We start from the raw sequence: 18127 nt of genomic DNA, 5'->3' as shown, positions 1-18127 counted from the left end.
CACGAGAGGGGAGGCTCTACGTATGTAGATTATTCAATCAACTAGTAGGTGGCCATAGATAGAGAGAGAGAGAGAGAGAGAGAGAGAGAGAGAGAGAGAGGAGAAGAAAAAAAGGAGAATTTTAACATCGTAGGAAACTATCCCAAGAGACCTTAAAGATCTATCTAACGAGGAGAGCTGAACTAAAGACCTATTATTCAAGAGAGAGCAATGAAACTTCATGTTACACATTGTGGGTAAAGAGATCACCAATATCTGGTGTAAAATAGTAGTATTGTGAAGTGTGTTGGTAGGTGGTGTATAAATGGATCGTTCACTCATGAAAGAGAGAGAGAGAGAGAGAGAGAGAGAGAGAGGTATGTATCATGGACACCAATAGGTAATGGTGTAATGGTGAAAGACGTGATGAGGCATGTTACCTGTGTAGATCAAAGTCTGTGGTTCACTTATTACCTCCCATCAAAGACAAATGGTATGGTGGCCACAAGGCCAACCTCTGATAGATAACGAGATGGTGCTACAACACATTGGTAGCCTTATAGTACTGCTAATCCCAGCTCTAAACAGTGGTACGTACTTTGTTTACAGACCCGCATGTCTCTATTATCCACCTGCATAAAATATTCTCAGTATAATGCTATTATCACACTCCACATTAATGTGGTCCTCTCTACGACACCAGCAAGCTGCAAAACGAGTGCTCTCTTCTTAGTCATATCCGTGCCAACTCTCCAAGCTTTGCTAAGGGGTGAGAGGGTCCTCTTTCTCATCGTTCAACGAGCTTTCCAGTCTATTTTGGGAGTATCAATTCAAAAGCACACGCGATTCTATGTTAAATTAAAAATGTGCCTTATCTTCTCCTCTTACAATCATATGAGGGAGCCACTTTGTAATGTTTTATTTGGTCCCATAGGTCATATTTGACCTCCGAGGACGATAATCAACTCTCTTTCTCTCTCTCTCTCTCTCTCTCTCTCTCTCTCTCTCTCTCTCTCTGGTCCCATAGGTCATATTTGACCTCCCAGGACGATAATCAAATCTCTCTCTCTCTCTCTCTCTCTCTCTCTCTCTCTCTCTCTCTCTCTCTCTCTCTTAGCACTAAAATAATTGCCACTTCGAAACATGAATTTTTCATAAATAAAAATGGTGGAAGGACCATGTTGCAATAAATTCATTATCCAAGGGTTAAATGAACTCCTGGAACTCCAATAGCAGCTTCAAAACATTCAAAGCCCTGTTCCTCAAGGTCACCCTTCACTTTGTCGAGGGTTTTCTTTGCCAACTCTGAAGATAATTGCATTAAGACGTCGAAAGAGTAAATGAAATGAGCAGATTGGCATGTGGTTCTTATATTCCAATGAACAGAGAGAAAACCTATAAAAAACGAGAGCAATGAAAATAAAGGATACGATCAGGTATAATGGTTAACACGCATCCACCACCACCAGCACCAGTGAGCTTCGAGCGCAGTTGATATTTTGCTGTCGTTCTACAAATAACTTGGATTGCCGGATGACTAACTCCCATAGATTGCAACAAACCTTGGTTTATCTCCACCAGCTCCTCAACCTTTGCTTCTTGTTCACTTTTTGCACTCTCCCAATCTGAACCTAACTGGAGTATCTGAACAAATTCCTCTGTTATGGCTTCAGTGGCTTCAAATATAGCTGTCATGGCTTTATGATGCCTTTGTGCACGCTCCCCGACCCCAGCAACCAAGGCTTTAGTGTTACGCCCAACTTTTGTATTAGTCAGCAAAATCTTCAAGGGTATGCTATCTTGCAAGCGGGTCAATTGTCCCCCCTTCACCTTCACAATATACCCTGAAAAAATTTGAACAATCTCTCTCTCTCTCTCTCTCTCTCTCTCTCTCTCTCTCTCTCTCAATAATATGTATAAAACATGCACACATATCCATTTCTACAAATAGTACCCCGATCATGATATTTGATTTAAATGAGGCTAAGCTAGCATACGTTCTTCTCTGAGTACTGGCAGTTAGATTTCCCAATACCATGCTAGAGGTAGCTAATAATCCCACAACGACAAGCCACTCATTAGATAAGGGAAAATTGGAGCTGCTACTTTGGAGGTAACGGAGGAAAAAAAAAAGACGACTACTGTAGGGGAGTCGGAGCTTTTTTAAAAAAAAACTTTCGATCTTTTCGCTCGTTCAAAACCGTGCATGAAATTCTTACCTCACATGGAACCTATTTCGGAGGGGAGTCATAGTTGGTATTGCACCCAAAACCTTCCTCATGTATGTCTCAAGTCCATTTTTACCTAAGGAATTCAGATTCACTCAAGAATAGTTGCTAACTTCTCAAGAAATCCCTCATCGTTTGTTTCCATCTTCCGCCACCGCCGAGGGGGTTTGTCTCAAATTCCTCCTTGGTTGTTTGTCCTTCTCCCTTTTGCAATTGTAATTACTTCCGACAAGGGATAGGAAGGAAACACAGAGATAATTGCAATCTACGTAACTGTTAAGTATGGAGCCTGATTTACCCTTGTAATTTTCTGTGGTAAAAGCGCACATTTGTAAGGCCCCCATTATGAGAAGAAGCCATCGTGCGTGAAGGAAAATCACTCGCCGGAAACCCAAATTTTCACGGCCAGAAATCAGGGGCAACTTTAGGGGCCCGCCCCCGAGACTTTTTTTCCCTCGCCGAAACATTCCTTTTTGCCCGAATATTATGGCCGGACGGCAACCGGAAAGTGGTCGGAAAACAACCGTCGGTTGGCCGGTAGCCGGTAGTCAATGGCCGGTGGCCGGTGGCTGAATTCAAAAGCGGACTTGTCTTCTCAAGGGCAGCCACACATGGGCGGATTGGAGGGTCCGATTTGGACTTATCTACACAAGGGCGGCTACACATGGCTGCCCTCTCTCCTTTTGGCCTATAAAAGGAGGCCATGTCTACACACATTTCATAGAGTGTGAAGTTGATGCAACAAGGTGAGTGTGAGGTGGTGAGAGTGAAGCAAGGCGGGAGCTCCATTAAGGGTATAATCCCTTTGTAAACTACTTCTTGTTTTGAAGTACTAAAGCCATTGAGTGGCTGCTTTCCCGTGGACGTAGCCCACATTGGGTGAACCACGTATATCGTGTGTACTCTCTCTCTCTCTCTCTCTCTCTCTCTCTCTCTCTCTCTCTAATCTCGTGTATGTAAATTTGTCTCTCTCCATTAAGTAATCTACTCAATTATCTATTTAGCTACGTCTTATTTCTAACAACAACTTGGTAATACTTTCACTTCAAAAACAAACCAAATAATTGAGAGAGAGAGAGAGAGAGAGAATCCACGCAGAGACACAGAGTGGCCGAGTTCTCCCAAACGGCAATGGCCCCAGAGACTGGCGCCCCTTTCGATATTTCTTTATTATTGCTTCGTAAAGGTACAAGTCCCCGAGGGTCCAACTCTCCGAAGCTCTGCGTTCAGATACCCCTTGAAGACTGGCCCTAGGGGCTCTTATAAAAAGTAGAAGGGATGCATAAAAGTAGAGTCCCAAAAGCTCTGTTCTCAAAAGCTACTGGACCCAAATGTTGGTGGTGCCATGTCACTGACTTGTCACAGCAGCAATATCCTTTCAACGGCTATTGATTGATAGGCACGCAACAGGTGGCAGAGACAAGTTGCGACTTTCTTCGTTCCCGTCAAAATCCCCTGTCCCTCCACATAACATAATGGTATAATGTTCCAAAGAAAAGGAAAAGTCTCCTTGGCAACTATGGCTGAACGATTAAAGCACCCAACTCATAATTGGCGAATTCAAAGATTTAACTCCTGTTCGATGCAACAACAAAACCGAGATGGACTCTGAAGTGACAACAAAAATCTTTTTTTGAACGAGAAAATTTGATTGGGAACCCGTACCAACAAGAGGAAACTCATACACTATGCGGGAAACTTGCTAAAGGGAATGACGTAGAAGGGGAAGGAGGGAGGGTACATGAAACCGGCTCGTAGGGCGGTAGACTTTGGCTTTCACCCGAAACTTTACTTAAAACTTTAAAACACGAAGAAACTTTGCTAATAAAACCTATAACGGGAATTGACACTTCAACACACAGCTTGGAAGCTGGAGTGCTCCAAGCATACGCCGACAACCTAGTGGCCCCAAAGACTGGCGCCCCTTTCGGTATTTCTTTATTCTTTAGGAGGGTAAAAAGTTACAAAGCTGAGTCCTAGGGATCTTCACCTATATCCAGCTAGACGGCACCTGTTCTAGCCAAATTTCGGTAGCATAACAACTCCAAAACTTGCTCTGAACAAACCCCCATGCCGGGATTCGCTTCAATGGCATAAACCCTCTGTTTTCAGCTCAAAAACAGTAATTACAGCTCTCTGTAATTACTGGTTTTTCACCTATTTTCAGCCCTAAACACTCCCATTACTGTCCTCTAACAGTGGGGCACTGTTCCCAATGCTTGTGGCATCCATATGGCTGAAAAACAGTCCAAAAACAGCACATAACCAGTGCTGAAAATGCACCTGTACGGGGAGGTTATTACCCTCACCGGTGCTTGCTTTTGGAGTAGTAGTTCACTACTCGTGTTCCTGCTCAAAGAGGCTCTTGCCTCGGTGTCACAAATCAATGACATGGCAGCCATTTGGGCAGGAGAAACCACACACACACACACCCCGGGTGATGTGTCAAGCATGGCCCTGGACATGGGGAGCAGCAGAGCAAAGCATATGCAATACACTCCCTGGTTGGCTGGCTGCAGAAAACAGGAAATTCCGCTGGATGATGACATGGCTGCACCGTACGGACAGGCCCGCAAAACGCGGAGCTGACACATGGCAACAACTGTACAGAAATGCGGATTTTACGACAGCTTTTATTAGCTTTTGGCTACGCAACTAGAGAGAGGGAGAGAGAGAGCTTTTGCTTTATTTCTCTCAATAGAGAGAGAGTTTGTGAGAGAGAGAGACGGAAAGCTTTTGCTTTATCTTTGGCAAGGCTTTTGATTTTCAGCTTTTGGGGCTCTACTTTTGGCATCCCTTGTAAACTCTTCAAATAAGTGGGCAAGCCACAGACTCTACAGAGCATCTAGACGCAGAGTCTGAGAGAGAGAGCCTCCCATTCGCTTGTACTTTGCAACAGATTAATACAAAAAGAAATACCGAAAGGGGCGCCAATCTTTGGGGCCAACGTCTCTAGGCACGGGGGGCAACATCTCTAGGCACGGAACTCTGCCGGGCCAGTGCCGAATCAATTGTGAACTGTGAACTGTTTTGAAGTGATTTATTGTGGTGTCGCGGTAGAATCTCGACTTGGAGTGTCCAAGTTTGTTACAGTGGTTTTTCAGAGCACGGTTGATTTCTCTTCTACGGGAAATCCGATCCTTTGTACACGGCACTTATGGCTTCAGACAAAAATCAATCGACTTCCTTTGCATCCGGAGATGCGGGAAGAGATCACAACAAAGATTCGCGCGAGGAGTACGGCCCGCCTCGGCCTACTCAGGCAGAGCTCGAAGAGATGGAGCGTCGACGATTGATCGGCGGTGCAACAAAGATGATGCTAAATTTTGTGAAGGACCCGAAATTTGCAAAATTTATGAGCCAGACCTCCTTCGACGAGGTGCATGCACACTAGCGGCAAACCACACCACCACCCCTCAAATCGGCCCTGAAGAAACCTCCTACTCCGAGGATGTACACAGAGCAAGAATTAGAAGAGGTGACTGATGCACGAATTGCTCAGCTTTTGAACGCGCAAAACAAAAAAGAAAAGCACGACAAAAAGCAGAAGAAAGAAACTGACTTCCCGCGTTATTTGGGTTGTCAGTCTACATTTGAATCGGCAAGAAAGCAGAAGCAGCGTGTTTGATTTGAAGGAGTACCCAGTTCTTCTTCTTCTTCTTCTTCTTCTGAGAGTTCTTCTAGCTCCTCTGACTCGAGCGAAGAAGACAGAAAAGGCAAAAAGCGAAGCAAAAAGCAAAGCTTCGGAAAGGGCAAAGAAGCCTAAATCTCGCCCTGTGGTAGACAGTTCTACAGAGGACTCGTCTTCAGATAGTTCGGACTTTGACGACATCAACTTTTACGCAAAGAAGAAGAATTTTTATAAAGCCAGCCCGTATGACTTTCTGAAAGATAAAAGCAAGAAAGTCCGAGAGTTTAAAGAAGGTGGAGAGCCAATTAAATTTGACACATTTTTTGGATATCGAGATGCTTCGAAGGCTTTGGCCTTCATACAGCAGTTTGACATAGCGTTCTCTGGAGGGCGTTACTCATAGCATTCCAAGATTTGGAGGGCTGCTTCTTACTTCCAGGGAAATGCTCGCACTTGGTGGTACACGCTTCTATTGAACAAGATAGCGCTAGTTAAATGGCTGAAATTTAAAAGGCTTTTTATTTCTTCTTGGCTGACTCGAGAGTATGAACGTGACATACGAACTGCTTGGAACCATCTTCGGATGACCAAGAAGGATACAGTGGACGCTTATTGCGAGAGATTCTCAAGCTCTTTTCTACCCGCCTCTTCATTTAAGAAGATCTCGTTCAAAGAACAGATTGAGCGGTTTACCTTGGGTCTTCCTACAGAGATCCGAGATCACTGCTTAGAGCAAAAGTCAGATTCTATTCAGGAGTTGATGAGTCATGCGAAATGGGGTTTTGCCATTCACTCAGGCAGTTTGACCTACCCCACAGATGAAATCATGACGCAAAAAACCGAACAGACTTCAAAAAATGAAAGTAGAAAGAAGAAGAGCACCCCAGAAACGAAAGAAAAGGATGCACGACCCCAGCTCACTCGTCGAGAGAGGATCAGCTATATCAAAGAGGGGAAGTGTTTTGAATGCGGGAAAACCGGGTATATCTCCGCGAAGTGCCCTAACAACCGAATGAACAGGATGAAGAAAAGCCAAAAAGTTCCAAAGCAGCTGAGGGACGTGGCAAAAAAGCAAATAATTTATTAAAAAAAAGAGAGAGAGAGAGAATTGGTACCACATTGCGTGGGACCCGATCCGAATCAAAAGAATAAAAGTACAGACTTTGTTGTTTTTAGGGCAAAGGGGAAGATCAGGAAGCTCTTTTGAAGGAGCCAAGGCAAACTTCTTTTCACTTGAATTGGTGGCTCGATTTGGAATTACGCCCGACAAGCTGAGGCCACAGGCGGAGATAGTTCTAGCGGCACACGGACGGGATGTTGCTATTACACCGATCATTGGCAAACTTCGTTTGCAATGACAAGGGTGTTCACAGCACGAGGATTTCTACGTAATTTCCTTGGGAGGTTGTGACGTCCTACTCGAAATCCCTTGGTACCACAAGAACAATGCCGTGGTTGACTATCAGGCTGAGAAAGAGACTTTGACAAATGAAGGGCTCAGAGATTGTACTTGATGAACTTCAATTTCTTCACTCACTTTTTTTTGAGAGAACTGAACGATGAATGAAGGTCGAATATGTTTTGACCTGAACAAGGAACGCCAAGATTTTCTCCACATTCATGCCGATTTCTTTTCAGAGGGCCTGCCAGGCAAGTTGCCACCAGCTCATCCTAAGGATCATACCATTGATCTGATACTTGGAATCGCACCACCGAAAAGGCCACCTTACCATGTGAGCCGAGCCCAGAGATACACCTATTCAAGACACATTGTCTCAGCAGCAGAAGTACATATGGACCCGGCCAAGATAGAGATTATCCGTGATTGGCCCGATTTGGAGAATGACCATGAAGTTGAAAGCTTCTTGGGCTTATGTTCTTACTACCGGCGGTTAATTAGAAAGTTTGCAAAGGTTGTTTACCCCTTTGCATTGGTCGGCATAGAAAGGAGTCCTTTTCTCGTGGAAATCCACAGAAGTGACTGCCTTTCAGGAATTGAAACAGAATTTGACTACAAGACCAGTTTTTGACTTTGCCGGATTTGCAGAAGTCGTTTGAAGTATATTGTGATACTTGTGGTCGTAGTATAACCGGCCCGTACAACATAGAGGGCGGTACTATTCAATTACCTGTTAACTTTACACAGAGCACTGAGAAGGGAAGAGAACACAGTTGCGTCCAGCGACTAGAATGTCACTGCGCACACGAGACCGACACCCTGTAGGCCCCAAAGACTGGCGCCCCTTTCGGTATTTCTTTATTCAAATTAAGGTAGACGATCCGACCACTTAGCACAAGCTTTCACAAAGCTGTCCAAACCTGGCAAGGGCTGAAAACGCAGGTTTTCGACCGGATTTCGACAACATAACGGCACAAAAACCCCTGTAGGTCAAAAACACCTGTCTAGGACGGATTCCCTCGATATCTGGAAGCTTTCTGGTGAGCTGTCACAGAAATTCAGCGGGCTGTAATTCTCTGTTTTTCACTGCCGGGAGCCCAAAAGCCTGTACACGCATCCCAAGGCTCTCACGAGGCTCCCCCGATGTTCCCTTGCAATTTAGGTGCGAAACCCTAAACCTGCAGAAAAACACAGCAGGCTGTAATTCCCTGTTTCGGATCGTTTTTAGCGGAGCGAACACGCCTACGCGTGTCCCAAGGGCTCCCGCACGCAATGGGACAGTTCCCCTGTGAATTGGACGAGTTTTCACGCAAGAAAACTCTCCAAACTCGCAATCTTTCGTGATGGAACTGTGCGTACCTGGGGGGATTAGCAATTAGCTAATCCGGTTCCTGTTCAGAAGGCTCTTGCCTTGGCAAACGCGCATAAACCCCCAGAACTGTACATAGGTCAAATGAGAAGCCCACTAGTGGGGCATAACATACTGTACGTAGGGGAGAAAGAGAGCAGTATGTAGCGTGCGGGGCATCACTCCCGTCACCAAACTGTGCATAGAGGGCAAGGTAAGCATCCCATAGCTTCTGTACCTGCTACAATCCACCTGAGGCTGAAAATGGCGTCCCCTTTGTTGATATGCAGCTCGTTTTTGCCTCCCAGAGTGGCAAAATCGCTCACACGCTGACACGTCGCCCAGTTTCCGAGTTTGGGCTTTCCCTGCTAAAAATATCTCAACTGGTGCATCAGTGTACTTGGCAGCAGAGCAATAAAATGTTCCCCTTGTCATTCCAGAGCTAATGACGCGAACACATTTTCCAGTCAAAAATAGGAGTTCCCTAAATTTTAGGAGATGCTTCCATGGCGTCCCTATCGGTCTCCTGACCATCATTGAAGACTACCATTTGACCAACATCTACAATGTGGGTTAATTTACTGGCCCCTTTCAACTTATAAAGTTGCAGTGACTTGACGAGTGGCCCAAATTCCAGTTTGGCGCACACGAGCTTCCATACTCATCAGAATTCAATGCTAACTCGCCCGAGCAGTCCCTGTCTGACCGACCTAGATCCCCGATGTGAGAAACCCATTTGGCTGTAGCCGTTTCACACTAGCCATGCAATGTCCACTTGCACCTTTTCAAGGGTTCCGGGACAAACAAGTAAAAATAAAATAAATATATCTAATACTTATTTACGGAAGGCGACAGGAAAAATACACCTCCTGGTGACACGTAGTCTGGATGCGGTCTTAATGCAAGAAGGCCAATGTCATTGCCTATGAGAGCCGATTGTTTTCAAGGCCGGAATTGACAGTACAAATATGTGAGAAAGAGCTTTTAGCGGCTATCCATGCTCACTCAATGGTGACATTACCTACTCGGAGCCGATTTTACGGTTTTCACAGATGGTTGGAGTTTACGCTACTTCTTGTCACAGAAGTAGCTATCGGAAAAGCAGATGCGGTGGGCAAACATCTTGTCACAGTTTTACTTCCGGATTGTCCATGTGCAGGGACAGAAGAAACTGGTGGTAGATACTTTGTCCCGGGAGCCGTTGGTTTTGGCTATTTCCACAACACATCATAGAAGCTTCGAGGATATGGTCGATCAATATGCCACAGATACAGATTTTGCAGATATTTTCACACGTATACGAGATGGGGAGACAGTAGCGGGATATTCCATTCGGGATGGCTACTTGATGAGGAAAACCATGTTGAGCGAGGTTATGACCGAATGCCACTATCCACCTTTTATGGGTCACCGCAGCATTGCTACCACCTTGAAAGGGGTAGAGAGATACTTCTTTTGGCCGAGACTCAAGAAGGATGTGGACGAGTTTGTGCGCAATTGCTTGGTATGCCAGAAAGTCAAGTTTGACAGGCATAAAGCACACGGGTTGTTACAGCCTTTGCCCATACCCACCCGCCCCTTGGAAAGTATTGCAATGGATTTCATTTTTTATCTCCTCAGAACACAGTGTGGGCACGATTGTTTATTGCCCAGATCTTCAGATTACATGGCATGCCTGAGACGATTGTCTCCAACAGGGACCCAGGTTCACGAGTTTGTTTTGGACGGCTATTTGGGAGAACATGGGCACGCGGTTGCAGTTCTCGTCATCATTTCACCCGCAGACTGACGGGCAATCAGAGATTGCTAATTCAGTGGTACTAGATTTGTTGACGTCTTCTTCGTTTGATTAGAAGACAACTTGGGAAAGGTTTTTGCATTTGGTGGAATATGCCTACAGAAACACGATTAACTCTTTGATGGGGAAGGTGCCATTTGAGATTATTGAATTTGCTATGAAGGTTTCACCCTTCCTTAGCATGAAAGGTAAAAATTTTCTTTGAAGCCGACCAATTCACGAGGGACTTGGACTTGGTCCGGAAGGCTTTGGAGAAATCTCGGAAAAAGGCAGCAGATCGCCATCGTCGCAATTTGAAATTGAAGGAGAACGTTTGGGTGCTCTTATATTTTGGGAAGGCACGCCTGAGAAAGAAAAAAAGGAAAGGAGCGGCTTTCTTGAAAGCTTAGCATGGGATAGTGTGGACCTTTCCAGATTTTCCGAAAAGATAAATGATGTCTCCTTTGGACTCAAGCTGCCCGATACTTGGAGAATTCACAATGTTTTTCATGTGAGACTCTTGAAGCCTTTTGAAGGCGATGTGCCCGATGATGGGGAGCCAGATGAGCAACCCGAAATGGATGAAAACGAGCAGATACTTGTTCGAAAACAAAAATTGGCACAGAAAGAATGAAGGTAAAGCGAAATGACGGTTCTTGGTTAAATTCAAGACCTATTCCACATTGGATGCGAAGTGAACCGACGAGGAGGACCTGGCAAATACTCCTCGAAATGTGAATCTTTACCTTGAAGCTTTTGGTTTAGCATAGTCTATTCCAAATGGAACCTCGAATTCAACTTGGCCGGATATCTGGTGCAGTGGGTATGCACAAGCCGCTCCTTTGTCAAAAGATGCCTCGATTTTTGATACTAGAGTCACTATTGTCTCTTTGAGCTTCAGGGATACTGAGAGCTGACAGTATTCTGCTGTATGACTTTATGAACTAGAATTCCCGAACATAATACTGACTTGTTCTTGACTTGTTTAAGCGCAGGCGAAATGAATGCAGCATTTCGGTCTGAATGATCTCGATAGACGTATTGCAATAGGGATTAGTCAATCGGGCATCTATGAGGTCCTAAGTGGATCTAGATGCGATTGTTAATTGCATTGCCGATAAATCATAGTTTGAGATCCGAATGAATGTTGAATGTGATTTGTCATGTGATGTCATGTGCTGTCAAGTGATGTCTTGTGATGTGTGATGTGACTGTCGATTGGTACATGTGCTAGATGTGTGTTCCTAGTGCGTCGATACTAACAGCCAGTGTCTACTAAGACAGTTTATGGCCTCTGTCTGTTTTGTAGGCGTAATCAAGGGCGATTACAATGCTTTCAAGAGGGGGGTATGTCACAAATCAGTGACCGTGGCAGCCATTTGGGCAAGAGAAACCACACGCACACACCCCAGGTGATGTGTCAAGCATGGCCTTGGACATGGAGAGCAGCAGAGCAAAGCATATGCAATACACTCCCTGGCTGGCTGGCTGCAAAAAACCGGAAATTCCGCTAGATGATGACGTGCCTGCACCGTACGGACAGGCCCGTAAAACACGGAGCTGCACGTGGCAGTAGCTGTACGGAAATGCGGACTTTACGGCAGCTTTTATCAGCTTTTGGCTGCGCAATTAGAGAGAGAGAGAGAGAGAGAGAGAGAGAGAGAGAGAGAGAGAGAGAGAGAGAGAGAGCTTTTTCTTTATTTCTCTCAAAAGAGAGAGAGCTTGTGAGAGAGAGACAGAAAGCTTTTGCTTTAATTTTGGCAAGGCTTTTGATTTTCAGCTTTTGGGGCTCTGCTTTTGGCATCCCTTGTAAACTCTTTAAATAAGTGGCAGGCCACCCACTCTGCAGAGCATCTGGACACAGAGTCTGAGAGTGAGAGCCTCCCACTCGCTTGTACTTTGCAACCGATTAACACAAAAAGAAATACCGAAAGGGGCACCAATCTTTGGGGCCAACATCCCTAGGCACGGAACTCCGCCGGGCAAGTGTCGAATCAATTGTGAATTGTGAACTGTTTTGAAGTGATTTATTGTGGTGTCGCAGTAGATTCTTGACTTGGAGTGTCCAAGTCTGTTACACTCGGCACAAAAGCATATGAAGCCACAAACTGTACATAGGTCAAATGAAAAACCCTCTTGTGGGGCATCACATAATTGCATGGAGAGGAGAGAGAGCAGTGAATGTTGTGCAACGCTTCAGTTCTTGTACATCACTGTACATAGAGGGTAGGCAAGCACACAATAGCTTTGGTACCTGCAACAATCCACCATACGGCTGAAACTGCAGCCCCACGTTTAATTTCAACGCTTCTCTCTCTCAAGCTGGAAAGTGGCCAAAAATGTGCCAAATGGCACTCATGCATGGTTTTCCCGTTTTGTACCTTCCGGTCTAAAAATATCTCAATCGGTTGCTCAGTTGACTTAGCGGCAAAGTAACAAAATGTTCCTCGTCATTCTAGAGCTAATGACGCGAACAAATTTCATGACCCAAAATAGCAGTTCCGTAAATCTTAGGAGATGCTCCCATGGCACTTCCATTGGTCATCTGATCATCTATCACCACTAAGACCACATCCACAAATGAAATGTAGCCCCGTTATCGGGTGATCTTCTCTTCAAACTTTGAGTAGAGCCTAGACATACTTTTATTGCTCGAATTCCAAGTGTCGGTCCGCCCAACCAACTCGTGGCGACAAGGCCTTCCCGTCTGTCTCGGCCGTCGAGCGTTTCACAATGGCCATACAATGTCCGGCCATTTGCAACTTCAAAAAGAGAGTCCCAAAAATTAAACAAACATCAAGAGAAAGAAACCAACAACTAAGGTCAGCAATTGCCAAGTCCTCATGACATTACCCCCTCTTGAAATCGCAAACGTCCTCGATTGCATGCCATATATACATGCCATTGATGATCTTGTGTTGTTAGCACCCTTTTATCATCGCATGTACCCGCAAGAAAGGTCATAACACATAGATACAAATGACTTAATGAGACCTTCATACTTTTGTCTATTATAGAAGTGAACATTATACCTTTAACGTTTAAAGAGCGATGCACACTTCTATTGCACTGAATCCATAGGTACATTTGATGTGCTAGCTCTATCATTACCCCTCCTTTGGACACATTGAGTTGGGGCATACGTAGGCTGTAATCCAAAGGCCTCAAGGTAAAGCAACAATACATTTGGTGACTCTGACAGTTCACACTCTTCCATCCACTTTGCATCCATAGGTGGATAGTTTTTGAACTTCACCAAATAGCGTCTTGCAACCTGTCCCTTACCTTTTCTTTCTTTATGTGCCAAAATCTGCTCAAGTACCAAGATCTCATCAAGTTCATCAACTTCTGGCTGATCCTCCTGTGGCATGTCTTCTGGCACATCACCCACGAACGGTCTTAGAAGACTCACGTAAAATGCATTATGAATCTTCCAATCGTCATGCAATTTCAGCCTATAAGCCACATCACTAATCTTATCAAGCACTTGAAAAGGCCCATAGTAACGCATGCTGATTTTAGGAAACATGCGTTCCTTGCCCCTCATTTTCTTTAATCTTGCCTTTTCAAACCGTAAGAGTACCCAATCACCATGTGAAAACAACAATTCACGATGGTGATGATTCTGATTTGCCTGAGTCTTCTCTAGGGCAACTTTGATTTTCTTATACATGTCATCCATGTTCTCAACATATCGATTTGCCTCAAAGATCTTGTCCTTTGTATGCAAAATGGGAGGAACCTTCTTGCCGCCTTCAACAATCTCAAAAGGTGCCTTGCCAGTTGATGAATGCACCGTATTGTTGTACGCATACTCAAGCATACGCAAATATTGTTCCCACTTGCCCTTATTATCTGACACATGACATTTCAGCAGATCTAAGACAGTAGAATTAGCCTCTTCTAACTGTCCATCAGTTTGTGGATGAAATGAAGACGAGAACTTGAGCGTAGTGCCCATGATCTCAAACAATCCTCTCCAAAACAAACTTGTCATGCGAGGATAACGATCACTGACAATCGATTGTGGCATACCATGGTACTTGGACACATTGTACATGAACAACCGTGCCATCTTATCAGATTTTATCTTCTTCCTGACAGGGGTAAAATGGGTCTGCTTGCTGAATCTGCAAATAATGGTCCATATACCATCATTCCCTGTTGATGTTCTTGGAAGATCAAAGATAAAATCCATAGCAATGCTTTCCCATGGCTTATCCGGAATCGGCAGTGACTATAACAACCCTGGTGTCTTTTGCATTACTTATAATACTTCACAACTTTAAAAACTTGAGTCGACACGGCCCGGCGTAGTTCCATGCCAAGAGGTATTGGTCCCACAACTTGGCACCCCTTTCGGTACTTCTTTATTATATTAATGCTTGAGCAAAGTACTACTCCCGAAGGGGTCCTCTGCTCTAAAGAGTGAGGCCCCAAAGGGTTTATTTATTCTTACAAAGGATGCCCCAAAAGCTTCTAAACTCACAAGCAATAAGTTTCAAAAGCTACCGGTCCCAAAAGCTGGCAGAAAAAACATCAACGCAATTTGCGAAAATCCGTACAGGCTGCCACGTCATCAATCAGCGCAAAATCCGCAGTCTATACAACCTGCCATAACATCAATCGTGCCATCCTTTGCCACATCAACGTTCGTATTGCCACGTCCGTACGTTCTGCCACGTCAACATGCCGTGTGTGTGTGTCCAGGCCACGTCATCATTTTGTGACAATACGCCACAGAGCTTGACTTTGCAGACATTTTTACTCGGATACAAAATGGAGAGACATATCCAGGTTATTCCATACAGGATGGCTATTTGATGCGGAAATGTTGTGTGTTACACAACCTTTGAGGGAAAAGGTCTTGACAGAGTGCCATTGTCCACCTTTTACAGGTCATCGCGGCATAGATACCACCTTGAAGGGTGTGGACCGTTGCTTCTATTGGCCAAGACTCAAAAAGGATGTGGACGACTTTGTTCGTAGTTGTTTAGTATGCCAAAAGGTCCAATTTGACAGGCATAAGGCACAGGGGCTACTATAGCCTTTAACCATTCTCACCCACCCCTGAGAAAGCATTGCTATGGATTTCATCTTTGATCTCTTCAAGACTCAAAGTAGGCATGATGGCATTTGGACTTTCATTGACAGATTTAGCAAGCAAGCTCACTGTCACGTGCACATCTAACCCTATGTGTACATGGACAAGCTACTTCATGACAAGGGTTCAGTTAGCTTAGCTTAGGAAGTGTTCTAGCACTTTTTTGAGTCTGTTCGCAGACCGTGCATGTCCAGGCACTCAGAGTAGATGCATATCCTCTGGTTGCACACAGCATGATCATCAGATTATCAAAAGAACCCATCAGGAGCATTTTTACAGTGCGCAGACCTATTCTCCCTATTTTAGCCATTTTTCACTTATTATTAATAAGTGACTTTGTTGGGATATTGGGTAGGGCAAATTGGCTAAGCAAATATATAAGGACACCTAGCGCTAGCACTTTTTGGCAGAAGAGGCAGCAGACCACTTGTGAAATGCACCTTCTCAGCAAGACAACTAGTGTTTCTTCATCAGATCAAGCCTAGCGTTTTGCTACAAGATTTAGCCCTGGCGTTTTGCAATTGCAGATCAGCCCTGGCATTACCAGCTCCCAGCATTCAGCCTAGCGTTTTTGTAGCAGATGAGCAAATCAGCCTAGCGTTTTTGGATCAACAGGACAGCCTAGAGTTTTGCAAATTCCCGGCGACAAGCCCCTTTTCTGCATCAGCGTTTTCAGTTTTCGGCATATAGACTCCGTACTGCAGCCCCCAAACCTCGCAGATCCCACCTTCCTGCAGCAGATCCTCGCCACACGGCCAGATCAGTCGATGTTTGCAGATTCAGCCCGCTATTCGCAGATTTCAACATCTGCATTTTCAGCGCATCGTCGTTGCGTCGTCATCATCGCCGTCATCACCAACATAGAGTCAGAATTCAGCAGATACAAGATTTGCAGATTTTAGCCCTTAGCGTTTTCAGATTTCAGCCCGTCTCGTCGTCCTCCTCATCATCGTCGACATCGTCGGCAAGTCCATTGCATTGTAGAGATTGTGCAATCAATAGTAGAACGCTCTTGCCATAGACAGTGGGGCCTTTGGAGGAGGGTTTGACAACAGTCTGGTTTCGTATTCTTCTCTCTCCATCTCTCAGTCTCAGCACCTTCACTCCCAGTGTTTACCGCTTTGTTGTGATCATTTGCACTCTGTCACTAAAGGAACGGAAGGCTCTCCCTTCCGTAAGTAAAAGGAACCCTTGAGCACAGTTCGGAGCAGTCATCTTGAGCAAAGTTCAACATTCACTTCCGTTGCACCTTACATTGATATCAGAGCTTTGGCAACGTTTTGTATCACTCAAGGAAAGAACCACAAGAAATTTTTTTGCTTGTTGCTATCGCACGTAACCCAAGTCCACTTGGGCGTGTTGATTCCTAATCGTGTTTTTGAAGAGTGACAGGAAACCCAAGAAAAAAGGGCTTGTTCAATCTCCCCTTGTTTCTCTTTTCACTCATTGAGAGCGGACCGTGCACTTCGCGGCCGGCAAATCGACGTAAGGTGGTAAAAAGCAACCTTGGTGTGAGCGCAAGGCCGCCAACGGGTGCAGAGATTGCAAGCTAAAGAAGAACCTCAAGAACTCAAAACCCTCAAAAACTCAAGACCCTCAAGAACCCAAGAACCCAAGAACTACAAGAACCCAAGTTCCTCGTGAACTTAAGAACCCAAGACTTCAATGTATGGTCATTACCCGAAGCAGAATGGATACTTCGCATGGAGGTGATGAGCATGGAAGTGGCGAAGAAGAATTTTCACCACCAGGAGGTTTTTCTGACCCTCCCCCTTCCCCATCTACGCCAAGGATTACACCAAATCCTATGGAGACTTTGGCAAGACGATGATCGACATGAACTTACAACAAGAAGCGCAACGCGCTGCCTTGGAGCGCAAGCGCGAAGAAAGAAAAGCAAAAAGAAAGGCTATCTTGGAACGCGAGCGCGAAGAAAGAAAAGCAGAAAGAAAGGCCAACTTGAAGCGTGAGCGCGAGCAAGCAAGCTTGGCGGCCGAACAGCTAAGGGCAGCCTTGGAACGTGAGTTTGAGCAAGCGCGCTTGGCGGCCGCAAAAAGAAAGGCAGCTATTGAGCTAGAGCGTGAGCAAGCACGTGAAGCCCAACGAGTAGCGGCCGAAGTCAAACGAGCAGCCTTGGAGTTAGAGCGTGAGACGCAGAGAGACCAACGCATGCAAGAGTTGGTCCTATAGGTACTCACCTCGCAACCTGAGCCGGCCAAAGATGTTGGTGGTTCATCAAGTGGCGCAAGCTGAGATTAGGACTCCAACAATCCCGTCACCGAGAAGTTGACATTCAGTAAGTATAACGGTAAGATTGATGCTAGTGTTATTCATTCTTTTGCATCAATTTAATGCTTATTTTGCGACAACTAAGAAGACAAGGAATAGCAAGGTTTTAACGGCAGTCATGTACCTTGCCGGTGATGCCATTAATTAGTACCACGCATGGCAAGAGGCACAGTTGGCCGGGCACCTAGAGGAAGCCGATGAAGACGCGCCCCTTTCCTTCAATTGGGTCGACTTCCAAGACAAGCTCAAGACGCCGTTTATGCCACCCCAGTACCTAGCACGATTGAAGGACAATTGGCGTAGTCTCAAGCAAAATGGTTTGACTTTTTCTAACCGTGTTTTGCAGCTCGGCACTCAATTACGCAAATCGGA

General features: G+C 45.2%; 1 protein-coding gene across 1 annotated transcript in view; it reads right to left on the bottom strand.

Annotated features, from left to right (window-relative positions):
- Positions 1-1107: 1107 nt before the first annotated feature.
- Positions 1108-18127, bottom strand: part of MK (mevalonate kinase) — a 48968-nt gene continuing 31948 nt past the window's right edge. The window contains exons 4-5 of the mRNA XM_086515905.1: positions 1410-1823; positions 1108-1284 (exon numbers count right to left, since the gene is read on the bottom strand). Of these exons, the coding sequence (XP_086372031.1) occupies positions 1175-1284; positions 1410-1823 (524 nt within the window). The 3' untranslated portion in view covers positions 1108-1174. The remainder of the gene's footprint in view (positions 1285-1409; positions 1824-18127) is intronic.

The sequence above is a fragment of the Adiantum capillus-veneris genome, chromosome 7, assembly GCF_014529385.1.
Source record: "Adiantum capillus-veneris isolate H3 chromosome 7, ASM1452938v2, whole genome shotgun sequence".
NCBI lineage: Eukaryota > Viridiplantae > Streptophyta > Polypodiopsida > Polypodiales > Pteridaceae > Adiantum > Adiantum capillus-veneris.
The sequence above is the reverse complement of the archived record's forward strand: the minus strand, read 5'-3'. Positions and strand labels throughout refer to the sequence as shown.